The sequence below is a fragment of the Gorilla gorilla genome, chromosome X (genome assembly GCF_029281585.2).
Source record: "Gorilla gorilla gorilla isolate KB3781 chromosome X, NHGRI_mGorGor1-v2.1_pri, whole genome shotgun sequence".
NCBI lineage: Eukaryota > Metazoa > Chordata > Mammalia > Primates > Hominidae > Gorilla > Gorilla gorilla.
Genome location: NC_073247.2, coordinates 51,556,900 through 51,570,139, shown reverse-complemented (window position 1 = coordinate 51,570,139; position 13,240 = coordinate 51,556,900). Strand labels below are relative to the sequence as shown.

At 38.4% G+C, this 13,240-nt stretch overlaps 1 protein-coding gene across 8 annotated transcripts in view; it reads right to left on the bottom strand.

The window, feature by feature from the left end:
- Positions 1-13,240, bottom strand: part of USP9X (ubiquitin specific peptidase 9 X-linked) — a 147,406-nt gene that overhangs the window by 24,921 nt on the left and 109,245 nt on the right. For all 8 annotated transcript variants that reach the window (XM_019019262.4, XM_055376430.2, XM_055376429.2 and 5 more), the window contains exons 27-32: positions 10,607-10,715; positions 10,228-10,374; positions 9,453-9,599; positions 8,212-8,434; positions 5,637-5,857; positions 1,416-1,606 (exon numbers count right to left, since the gene is read on the bottom strand). In XM_019019262.4, the coding sequence (XP_018874807.2) occupies positions 1,416-1,606; positions 5,637-5,857; positions 8,212-8,434; positions 9,453-9,599; positions 10,228-10,374; positions 10,607-10,715 (1,038 nt within the window). The remainder of the gene's footprint in view (positions 1-1,415; positions 1,607-5,636; positions 5,858-8,211; positions 8,435-9,452; positions 9,600-10,227; positions 10,375-10,606; positions 10,716-13,240) is intronic.

Here is a 13,240-nt window from a genome sequence, read left to right as displayed (position 1 = left end):
GAATTGCTTGAACCCCGGAGGCGGAGGTTGCAGTGAGCTGAGATCACGCCACTGTACTCTAGCCTGGGCGACAGAGCAAAGACTCCATCTCAGGGGGGGAAAAAAAAATTATATATATATATAAATTATATATAATTATATATATATAAAATAATAAATCGCTGTTAACATCATAAGAAGACAAACATTATAATGTCACTCCTCATGGAGATAAACATTACCCCCTATGAAGTAGCCTTGCCTATCCATTCCACAAAAAGAAAAATAATACCACAATCTGATCAAGCCTCTAGATCTCATAAGGTGTTTATAGAAGATGCAGGTGACCAAGAAAAACAGAAAATAATAAACGACCACAGGGATTCCATCAACAAAATTCAGACTGTGGGAAAATTTACATGCTAAACTATTTGTCCTCCGATTCCCCCATAATTGTAAAGGGAAAAAAGGAACAGATTAATAATCAAGATCATTACCAACCATTTGTGGTAAATGGACCTCAACTGAATCTTATTTTTAAAAAATATCAGTAAAAACCAATTATGAGATAACTCGGTAAATTCAAACACTGACAGAGATATTTGATATTAAGCAATTTTAAAAAAACATAATGGTATCATGATCATGTTTTGAGACAGACACTACAGACACATACTTAAGTATTTACAGATGGAACTAAGATTTGCTTCAAAACAATCTAGAAAGAAATAGGTAGGGGCCGGGCACAGTGGCTCACGCCTGTAATCCCAGCACTTTGGGAGGCTGAGGTGGGAATCACCTGAGGTCAGGAGTTCGAGACCAGTCTGGGCCAACATGGTAAAACCCCGTCTCCACTAAAAATACAAAAAATCAGCTAGGCATGGTGGTGGGTGCCTGTAATCCCAGCTACTTGGGAGGCTGAGGCAGGAGAATCACTTGAATCTGGGAGGCAGATGTTGCAGTGAGCCAAGATCACACCACTGCACTCCAGCCTGGGCAACAAGAGCAAAATTCCATCTCAAAAAAAAAAAAAAGAAAAAGAAAAAAAGAAAAAAAAAATAGGTTAAGAATATAGATTAAATGAGGCTGGCCACAAGTTGACTACTACTGAAGTTGGGTGACAAGTATACAGGGGTTCATATTATTTTTCCTACTTCTGTATTTATTAGATGTTTTCCTAATAAAAAGTTAATAATATGGTTAAGAGACTAAAGAATGTTGCCCTTCCTTACTATGCCAGTTTCTACTTCTTCCTAAGGGGACCTAAAAAAAAAAAAAAAAAAGAAAAACAAAAAACCCACCCAACTAAGGACAGTTTGAATATTACCAGTGCTTAAAAAAAGATGCCTTCCAACATGTCTTTTAGAGGTTTAATGTTAGTGTATTGAGATGTTCATTTTAAGAAGTATCTCTATTACTGTCCATCCATAGTTTACCTGAACTGTTTCCAAAATCCTCTGGGAACATAGTATTGCAGTCGAGAAGCAGCTAAATGACCAAAGATGACCTGAAGGTGTCTTAGGACACCAATGTTGTACTCTTTTCTATCTTCAGTTTTACTTAATGCTGGTTTATCTTCAAATTGTTGAGGATATCCAAATACATCATCCCTGGGATCAACATTGCTCTAGAAACCAAAAAATGTCACCAATGAGCTAAAGTATAATAAAATACGTTGAGACAAATGCCAAGCAGTTATTGAACAAATGATTTGTATTCCTATTATGCTCATTTCCAAAGCACTTTTCAATTTATAAATTTTTAGTTATTTAGTGTTTATCCCCACCATTTCACATATTAGTTATCATAACCAAATAACCCTGACCATGTATAAGAGAGATAGATAATATAGTGTAGCATTAGCATAGTAATTTAGACTGAACGAGACATAAATGCAGGCTCTACCACTTATAAACCAACTAACTTTGAGCAAGTAAAAACTACTTAAACTTTCTAGGCTTCAAGTTTCTTTATGTGTGAATGGGGATAATATATCCTTTGTGTAGCTGTTGTACATAAAATGCTCAGATCTGTCAATAAAATATACCTATATCAGTATAGTCATTCTTTGCTTAACGACAGGGATAAATTCTGAGAAATGCATCATTAGGTATTTTTGTCATGTGAACATCATAGTGTACCTATAAACCTAGATGGTATAGCCAATTGCTCCTAGGTTGTAAACTTGTACAGCATGTTATTGTACTACATACTGTAGACAACTGCAAACCAACGGTGAATCTGTGCATCTAAAAATAGAAAAGGTACAGTAAAAATACGACATTATAATCTTATTGGACTACTGTCATATATATGGTCTGTAATTGTCTGAAACGTTGTTATGTGGTGCATGACTGTAGCACTCTTCCACAAATGGTGCTGGGTAAACTGGATAATCCACATGCAAAAGAATAAAGTTGAGCCCTTATGAAACACTACATACAAAAATTAACTCAAAATGGATCAAAATCCTAAATGTAAGAGCTAAAACCACAGAACTGTTAAAAAAAAAAAAAACATAGGGCAAAAGCTTCAAGACACTGGATTTGGCAGTGATTTCTTGGATATGACATCAGAGGTACAGGCAACAAAAGAAAGTATCTGCAAATCACATATCTGATATGGAGTTAATATCTAGAACATACAGAGAACTCTTAAAACTCAACAACACAACTCAATTTAAAAACAGACAAAGAAGATGAACAAGTGGCCAATAATAAGCACAGCTAAAGATGCTCAAAATCGTTAACCATTTGGGAAATGCAAATCAAAACCATGAGATACTACCTCACACTCAATTAGGGTGTCAACTACCAGAACGAGCGAGTATAACAAGTGTTGGCAAGGATATGGAGAAATTGGAGCTCTTGTGCAATGCTGGTTGGAATGTAAAATGGCGCAGTCACTCTAGAAAACAGTTCCTCAAAAAATTTGGCCGCATATGGTGGCTCACGCCTATAATCCCAGCACTTTGGGAGGCCAAGGTGGGTGGATCACCTGAAATCAGGAGTTCGAGACCAGCCTGGCCAACATGGTGAAACCCCATCTCTACTAAAAATACAAAAATTAGCGGGGTATGGTGGTGCGTGCCTGTAGTCCCAGCTACTCGGGAGGCTGAGGCAGGAGAATCGCTTGAACCCAGGAGGCAGAGGTTGCAGTGAGCTGAGATAGCACCACTGCACTCCAGTCTGTGTGACAGAGTGAGACTCTGTCTGAAAAAAATAATAAAATAAATAATAAAATAAAAATAGCATCACCAAATGATCTAGTACTTCCACTTCTGAGCATATACCTGGAAATATTGAAAGCAGGACCTCAAACAGCTATTTGTATATCCATGTTCATGGCAGCCTTATTCACAATAGCTCAAATGGGGAAGCAACCCAAATGTCCATCGACAAATGAATGGATAAGGAAAATGTGGTATATATACATATAATGGAATATTACTTAGACTTTAAAATGAAATAAGCCAGCTATGCAAAGGCAAATACTGTATGATTTCACTTATATAATCACTTATATGAGGTATGTAGAGTAGTCAATCATAGAGACAAAAAGAATAGTAGTTGCCAGAGGCTGTGGGGAGGGAGAATGGGGAGTAGCTTAATGACTAGTTTCAGTTTTGCAATATGAAGAGTTTTGGAGATGGGTGGTGGTGATGGTGTACAACAATGTAAATGTATTTAATAGGACAACTGCACATTTAAAAACAGATGGTAAGTTTCATGTTATATGTATTTTACCACAATTTTAAAAAACAACAGAAGTAGTGGTGTAAGATGTTAACATGAAGACAGAATTCCTAAAGGTCATAATCATATGGCAGCTACAAAGAAGAATGTGTTTTTACATTTAACTATCTTTCAGTATTCTCTGAGTTGTATCTGATAACTCTGATATAGAAATAGACAACAACCAGTCCCTGCCCATGAGAAACTTATACTCTAGGGATGGAAACAAAAACATAAGCCAAAAAAACCAAAACCCAAAAAACCCCACAAAAACTCCCACAGTACACTGGGGTGCAGAGACAACGTGGAGCAGAGGATACCATGAGAGTAAAAGTGGTACACCTTATTTGAAATTGTATTATATTTTCTATGCCTCATTTACTTCTTGCCAGTACAATTACCTATATCTACTTGTGTTTAACTCAATATCCCAGGTATATGATGGGCTCCAGAACTGGAATTTGAATTACATTTTTTTCCCAGAGCAGTGGTTTTTAATCAGGTATGGGTATAAGTGTCCTTTATGAAGCTTTTTTTTAAAAAGTAAAAGTGCTCAGAACCCAATCCCTAGACCATCTGGCAAAGCAGGTCTAGGGAAGAGTTGAGGCAAGTAGATGTTCCAGAAGCTCCAACTGATAAACTACTTCTTCAGAGCAAAATCAGTTCTGGCAACTGAAGGGAGGGAATGAAAAGAACCATTTACTACAATTAGAATATACTCTGGCTTCTCTCTTCAGTTCCCACTATCACTATAAACAGGAAAAGTAAAACCAAGGAAATATTATACGGTAAGCACAAACATGACCACAACTTAAGTCTTCTTGCCATATGCTCTTCTTTAAAGAGCTATCTTACAGTTATGTCAATTCTGATTCGCCACTACAACTCAACTTCTTCACTGCTTTATACTGCACTGGATACTCAGTAGGCAGCCTAAATTTTGCCACAAGACTACGTGAGACTATTTAAAGTAGGGAAAGTTTGTTTCCGAATCAAGAAGAGCTATGATCTAAGGGAAATTCAAAGAATAACCTAAAAGTAAGCACAGACAGTGAAATTGGCAGATACTGTATAACTTGGCATAAAATAGAAAATTAAAATTTAGAAATAGAAAAGTAAAAATTTAAAACTATTATAAAAAATGAAGGTTCTTACCATTAAACAAACCCCAAATTATACTAAACGCTCTACACAAAAAAACACGAGTACATTAACTGTCGCTTTTTTTTTTTTTTTTTTTTTTTTGAGACGGAGTCTCACTCTGTCACCTAGGCTGGAGTGCACTGGTGCCATCTCAGCTCATCGCAACCTCCACCTTCCGGGTTCAAGTGATTCTCCTGCCTCAGCCTTCCGAGTAGCTAGGACTACAGGCATGTGCCGCCACACCCGGCTAATTTTTGTATTTTTAGTAGACATTGGGTTTCACTATGTTGGCCAGGCTGGTCTTGAACTCCTGACCTCAGGTGATCCACCTGCCTCAGCTTCCCAAAGTGCTGAGATTATAGGTGTGAGCCACCATGCCCAGCCAACTGTTGCTTTAGAAATGTACAAACCATTCTAAAAATTATCTGCAGTTTAAATTCTGGTAGGTAGTGAGAACTATACTATGTTAAGAGGTAGCACTTCATGCTGGCTGGGAGAAGTCCATCCCTACTTAACTTTTTCTTTTTTTTCTGAGACAGGGTCTCACTCTGTAACCCAGGCTGGAGTGCAGTGGCATGATCATGGCTCACTGCAGCCTCAAGCTATCCTCCTCCCTCAGTTTCCTGAGTAGCTGAGACCACAGGTGTGTGCCCGGCCCATCCCTAACTTTCAAATATACTTTAATACGTTTGATGAAAAGTATAACACTCTCTTAAGAGAGAATAGTATCTGGTATCATAACTTGAAACACAGAAAACAGAAATGGTAACTCAAATTTACCTCATTGTCCTGCTTCTCATCCCCAGACATATCATCATCTACATCACTACCTGTGCCTTCAATGGCAAGAATACCGTTCCTAATGGAAGGAATCATGTAGAGTTGCTGAATCACAGAATTCATGTAACAAGTAGCACCGGCATTTTTCAGCCCCACGAATCCTTTGGGTGGGCGGGGTCCAACAGGTGGCAGATATTCCCACTCAGTAAGTGCTTCACAAGCTGAGAGAAGGAAAGATTCTTGTAGCATGAACACGGCCATTTTGTCCTTTCAAACTCTATTATGCTGACAAAGCAACCCTGGCAATAATTCTACCACCCATAATTCCACTAACCCTATAGAAACCTGAAGCAGTGTTCTGAGTTTGCACTTCATCTTCCAACAATCTAAAATATACAGCAACAGGCACCACTGTGCAGCTTCTTATCCAATCACCCGCAAACCCGTTTCATATGATGTTGCTTCTATGGCAGTCTCAAAAGTACAAGATAGTATAATTCTAATGTCTACATGCTAACTTTACTTGCATCTTTATTTTTAGCCATTATTCACTTTCTTAATATTTGATACTTTTGCCTTCAAATTTGGCAAGGAATGAAATGTTATCTAAATATACCAACACATTATAATTTTCTCAGTTTTAAATAATCCTAAAACCACATGGGCTCACATCCTGGTTCTGATGCTTATCACTTTTTTTCCCCCACCTTTAGGTAACTTTCTGTTTCTTCCTAGTAAATGTAATAATAAAAGTAACACTTGCTTTCCTGATATCTATAATGCTATTTTGAGAAGCAAGCAAGACAGCAGATTTGTGATAATTGTAAATCACTGTACATCTTCCTATCTCCCTCCACCTAGTATAAACCTGGAAACAACATTAAGTATCATTGTCTAGGGGACCAGTTAATTATATCATACCAAACTGCATGGCCAAAAATGGAATTAGGTAAATATTTCTGTGTTGACAGGGAACAATGGCAGATGGGGAACAATGGCAGATAGGGAACAATGGCAGATAGGGAAGGATGCAAACAATGTTGTACTATATTCCAATCTGTGATTAAAAAATTAACCCCCATTAAGTTAAAAAAAAATACAAAAATTCTCACAATACATAGATTTGATAGGACAGCTAAAGGTCTAACCTTTTAAGCAATCAATTTATTCAGAAATTCCTGAGATGTTATTTAAAACTTCCAAACATTCTGAAACACATCAAAAAGTAATTTGACATGTTCTTAAAGATTTACTATAATCAATTATATTCTTAAGTGTTCTAAATAGCGATTTTCTCTTAAAACAGCATCAATTATGCTTATTTCTGCTTTTTCTGTTATTAATATTTTATATTGCCCTTGCCCTTTTGAGCTTCAATTCCTTATCTGTAAGGTCTGAAATCTGCAGCCTATTCATGCGCCTGGTGTGGGCATTAAATGAGAACATAAATAAGGTGCACCAAAATGGTAACTTCTCACGTTCTAATCTTCAAAGCCAGATTTTCTTCGAACTCATAACGTTAAGGAACTTCTAAGTGAGGACCTGAAAGGTTTTCCAATACATGCAACTTAAAGTTTTAAGTCTGGGCCAGGTGCGGTGGCTCACACCTGTAATTCCAGCACTTTGGGAGGCCGAGGCAGGTGGATCACCTGAGGCCAGGAGTTCAAGACTAGCCTGGCCAACATGGTGAAACCCTATCTCTACTAAAAATACAATATTAGCCAGGCATGGTGGCAATACAAAATTAGCCAGGCATGGTGGCAGGCGCCTGTAAGCCCAGCTACTTGGGAGGCTGAGGCAAGAGAATCACTTGAACCCGAGAGGCAGAGGTTGCAGTGAGCCGAGATCGCGCCACTGCACTCCAGCCTGGGCAACAAGAGTGAAACTCCGTCTCAAAAAAATAAATAAATAAAATAAAGTTTTACGTCTATACTCTACGGCATTTACTTTGGCTACCTTTTAATCTGGAGTTTGAATTTTATGTCAGGTTTCATGAGATGAAATTTATCTTGCCAAATGGCGACACCACTTATAGGATGCCACTTAACAAATGTTTGAATTTTTTTCTATACAAGGTGGTCTGCTTATGATGGTCTTATTTATTTTTCTTTTTTCTTTTCTTTTCTTTCTTTTTTTTTTTTTTTCTGAGATGGAGTCTTGCTCTGTCACCCAGGCTGGAGTGCAGTGGCGCGATCTCGGCTCACTGCAACCTCCACCTCCTGGGTTCAAGCAATTCTCCTGTCTCAGCCTCCTGAGTAGCTGGGATTACAGGTGTGCACCACAATGCCCAGCTAATTTTTGTATTTTTTGTAGAGACAGGGTTTCGCCATGGTCAGGCTGGTCTCAAACTCCTGACCTCAGGTGATCCACCCACCTTGGCCTCCCAAAGTGCTGGGATTACAGGCCTGAGCCACTGTGCCCGGCCTATAATGGTCTTAACTGTACATTCATTCACTAAAAATCTTAAACTAGTTACTGAAAGAAATATGTAAGTTGGAAATATTTTCTGAAAGAAAAACAGGAAAACAACTTTGAAACATTGAAATGATTATCACATTCTATTAAAAATACTTACTAGTTATTGCTGTGCCAATGTAATACATTTCAGTCAAAGAATCTACTATTTGTTTGAGATTCCTCACACAGCCAACAGCTAATGCTACAAGTAATTCAAAACCAGCATTAATTGTAGGTGGTGAACCACAGACCGGAATAGCCTGTTCAGCTGGGAGCTCTCCATTTCTCATATACTGTAGGTAAACATTGGATGCAGGAAATATGAAATCATCAATTAATTCCTAAAAAGTTGAAAAAGGGATTACATATTAGCAATGCTATATATTTTTGGAAAAAAAAAAGTTCTCTTGTAAGTAAATCATTTTAAAATTACTCATTGGAATTTAAGATCTCATTACATCTCAGAAAACTCAGATTTTCTAATAAAAAGATCTTCCTTCAAAACACTATTTACTATCACTAACATACCTAATTTCGCAGGTTAAATAAATTTGTAAATATTAAGAAAGAACTGAATATAGTACTTATCAAAATTTTTATTTTAAATGTTTGCTCCTTTAATCAAGTGTATAGCAAATTAAACCCATTTTGAATAGAAATAAAATGTACAAAAATGAAACTTTGTTTCCTTGTGTTACTACATGTATGAAAAAACTCATTAAAGATATACAAGATGCATTCTTACAAAACAGAGGTTTTGCCTCATTAAATGAAATTAACAATTCAGATTTTCCAAAGACAAAAACTAAACAACAATTACTTTATAAAGTATCTTATTTATTTATCTATTTATTTTGAGACAGGGCCTTGCTCTGTTCCTCAGGCTGGAGTGCAGTGGTGCGATCTCAGCTCACTGCAACCTCCACCTCCTGGGCTCAGGTGATCCTTCCATCTCAGCCTCTCAAGTAGCTGGGGACCATGGGTGTGCGCCACCACACCTGGCAATTTTTTTTTTTTCTTTTGTAGAGAAGGGGTTTCACCATGTTGCCCAGGCTGGTCTTCAACTCTTGGGCTCAAGCCATCCACTGGACTCGGCCTCCCAAAGTACTGGGATTACCGGCATGAGGCCAGCAAGTCCAGCCATGAAATCTTATTTAAATACAAATTTAGAAATGTCTCTTGAATAAAGTAAGGCATAACTGTATTTCTTAAATTACTGTAAATTTGATAAAGATTCTTAAAAAAGAGAAAAGATCAAGAAAGTACAAAGACATAATACTACTATAAATTAATTAAATTTGATTATAAACATTTAGAAGGTTATGATATGTAGCTTACAACCAAGAACACAGAACTTACTTTAATGAGATTAGCACCTCCTTTTTCACAACCAATATGAAATTTTTTCTCAGAAGTTTGAAAGGCCAGTAACTCCTTTGTCACTCCAAGGTGGCCCTCTAAGATCGTCTCTTCAATACCCGTTTCTCCTGTTCTTTTAACATCATCCTGCCAAAGGCGGGGGGTGGGGTGCGGGGGGAAGAAATCAAATGTCTAGCTTATGAAAGGGAGGTAGAGAGGGAGAGAGGAGCCAGAACGAGACAGAGCTGGAGGGATATGAGATAATTTCCTTAAGTCTTTCCATTCAAACAACTTTGTTTTCTTCAGAACTTTCTAGAAATTGGCTTTATGAACTACTAGAAGAAATGCTAATTTGAAGGCTAAAAACTACAAATCTCTTCAGAAATAAATTCTTGTATCATTTTGCCTAAGTAAAAAGTATCAGATGTTATGGTAGAAAGTTCTGCTCTATCAGACTCATTTTTGACATAAACAATTCAAGAATATTTTTTTTAAAAATGAGAATTTGCAAAAAGGCCCAAAATGCTAAAATAAAAGAAGCTGAACATCAGTATTTCAAGTGTCAAGTAAGCAATTCATTTTACAAAACTAGATATGCATTAATTTTGTGAATCACAGATTACTAACGTCCACTGATGCAGAGTACATTCTTTGGTCCCTTTTATCAATCTTTGGAGTTTTCCATTTAACCAAAATGCTCAAAAAATATAAATCATCAATAAAACATTCTATTTACTAATAATGACATATAAATGGAGTATTAACTGCAACTTACCCTAATTCTTTTAAGCCAATCAATTTCATTATTGAGAAGAACTTCAGCATTGGGTACATTAATATTACTATTGTAAGCGTAATTAAGAAGGTGTCTTAAAAGAGTAAAGTAGTCGCCTGAGTGTTTAGCTCTCTCTCTTGCTGTGCTCTGGAAACAAAGTAGAATAATATCAATTTACATGTCCATCCTCAAAATCCACTTTTTTAAAAACCCAGAGTTAACTAGAGAAGATGACTACCACAGTGCGGGAAATAAAGTAGTACTTCATTTATTAAATATAGACTGTCCTAACTTTAATGCAAGCTAAAACCACAAATTTCTGAATGTTTCTTGCTTAAAGAATGAATCACATTGATAAGCATATTTTAAAAAGTCTCACCCCCAAAACAGTAAAGAGTAGAGTAATGAAGAAAAGTAGAGGCCGGTGTCCCATGCAACATCTGGTGCACATTAAAAAGAACTGCTCCTGTGCCACCTGACGAACAGTTCTGAAATAAAAAATGTTTCACATTTAATACATTATTTTCATTTTAAAAAATGATTGTAACATTGTTCCCTCTTGGGGAGGAGGGGTGGGGGGAGTATAAAAGGGAGATAATAGTAAGGATACAGGATTACCCTACCTACACACAACAAGCACTCAAGCCAACACCACATAATACATGAACTTAAGCTGTATGTCCAGGACTATAACCTCAAATTGACACCAAGAGTTTGAGGGATACCACCTTTTAACACCTCTTTCTTGGAACAGGCTGGAAATGTTCCTCTATATACCAAATGCTCTACTACAATAACCTTATGCATCTTTTTGGCCTTCCACAGAATTTTTATTCAACTGTGGTTCTGCACAACAGCTCTGTGGAAATTCTGTAGCAACCACAGTAAGGCTATTGTGGCAGATGTCTCTTACACCAGGGGTCCCCAAACCCCAGGCCAGAAGGCCAAATGAGCATTATGGCCTGAGCTCCGCCTCCTGTCAGATAAGCGGTGGCATTAGATTCTCATAGGAGCGCAAACCCTATTGAACTACACATGCAAGGGTTCTAGCTTATGTGCCCCTTATGAGAATCTAACTAATGCCTCATGATCTGAGGTGGAATCCTTTCATCCCGAAACCATCCCCCACTACCTCCCTGATCCACGGAAAAATTGTCTTCCATGAAACTGGGCCCTGGTGCCAAAAGGGTTGGGGACTGCTGCCTTATACCGTACTGGCAGTTCCAAAAGCACAGTCCCCAGAGCAGCAACATCAGCATTATCTGGGAACTTGTTAGAAATGCCAATTCTCAGGCTCCAATGCAGACCTCCTGAATCAGAAATACTGGAGGTGGGGCCCAGCAATGTGTTAATAAACTCTTTAGGTCAATCTGATGTGCACTAAAGATTGAGAACCGCAGGCTGGGTGTGGTGGCTCACACCTGCAACCCCAGCACTTTGGGAGGGTGAGGCGGACGGATCAGGAGGTCAAGAGGTCAAGACCATCCTAGCCAACATAGTGAAACCCTGTTTCTACTAAAAATACAAAAATTAGCCAGGCGTGGTGGTGGGCGCCTGTAATCCCAGCTACTTGGGAGGCTGAGGCAGGACAATTGCTTGAACCCGGAAGGCGGAGGTTGCAGTGAGCTGAGATCACGCCACTGCACTCCAGCCTGGTGACAGAGCAAGAATCCATCTCCAAAAAAAGAAAGAAAAAAGAAAGATTGAGAATCACAATACCCTATTTTCTCTCTGATGACCCTTGGGAAAACCTTGTCTCATGATTCTCAGATCTGGGAATCATGGATCTATCTTTTTTAAAAACTGTTATGTACTATACAGATCTCACTAGAATAAAATGCTCCAAGAGGGCAGAGACATCATCTACCTTTAATTAAAACTGTGCCGTTGGAACCTAGAATAGTATCTGGCGTATAAGAGGACCTCAAGAACCAGTTATCAAATGTGTAGTCTATCTCCATTACAAAGTAAGCTCTTTCAGGGTAGGGGCTTTCTTGATGCCAAAGGTCCTGGCACCTAGAACAATGTATGACACATGGAAGATGCTCAACAAGTACCTGCTAAGCATTTGTGAATATCTTACAGACATCACAAACTGCATTTCATGGATAACTACATTTCTGTCTTTGTGCTAGTTACTAGATAACTCAGAACCAAATTTATTTTTATTTATTTATTGACACAGAGTTTCGCTCTTGTTGCCCAGGCTGGTGTGCAATGGCAACATCTTGGCTCACTGCAACCTCCGCCTCCCAGGTTCAAGCGATTCTCCTGCCTCAGCCTCCCGAGTAGTTGGGATTATAGGTATATGCCACCACACCTGGCTAATTTTGTATTTTTAGTAGAGACGGGGTTTTTCCATGTTGGTAAGGCTGGTCTCGAACTCCCAACCTCAGGTGATCCGCCCGCCTTGGCCTCCCAAAGTGCTGGGATTACAGGCGTGAGTCACTGAGCCCAGCCCTCAGAACTTAATTTAAAGTACAAGTGTAAAGGACCTGACAGCATACATTCTGTGTACTAACCTCCCTCCCTAGAGGGTATCTTAGGTTTCTGAAAACAGTCCATAGGCCTATAAATCAGAGGGATTCAGAAGCCCCTAAAATTTTTGGAGGTAGAATTTGGGGGGAACCCAAGTAAACCAAAGTGAGGCGTATCTACTTTTCTGGGAGCAAGCCCATAACTTAATCAGATTTTCAAAGGTATGTTATTCCCACTGCTTTGGTTTACTAATTTTTCAATAAGCTAGGTATACAGCCCAAATATGAGGGGCAATAAAAAGTTGATGCTCGTGAATACCTGATAAAACTTCCCTGAGCAAATGCAGACTTCTATAGTGCTTCAAAAGAAACACATTTCTGTCAACTAATCCTGTTGCCTCTATCTTCACAATAGTCAGTCCCTTTTATTTTAGACAGGGTTTCCCTCTGTCACCCAGGCTGTTTAGTGGCATCATCCTAGCTCACTGTAACCTCAAACTCTTGGGTTCAAGCAATCTTCCCACCTCAGCCTCCTG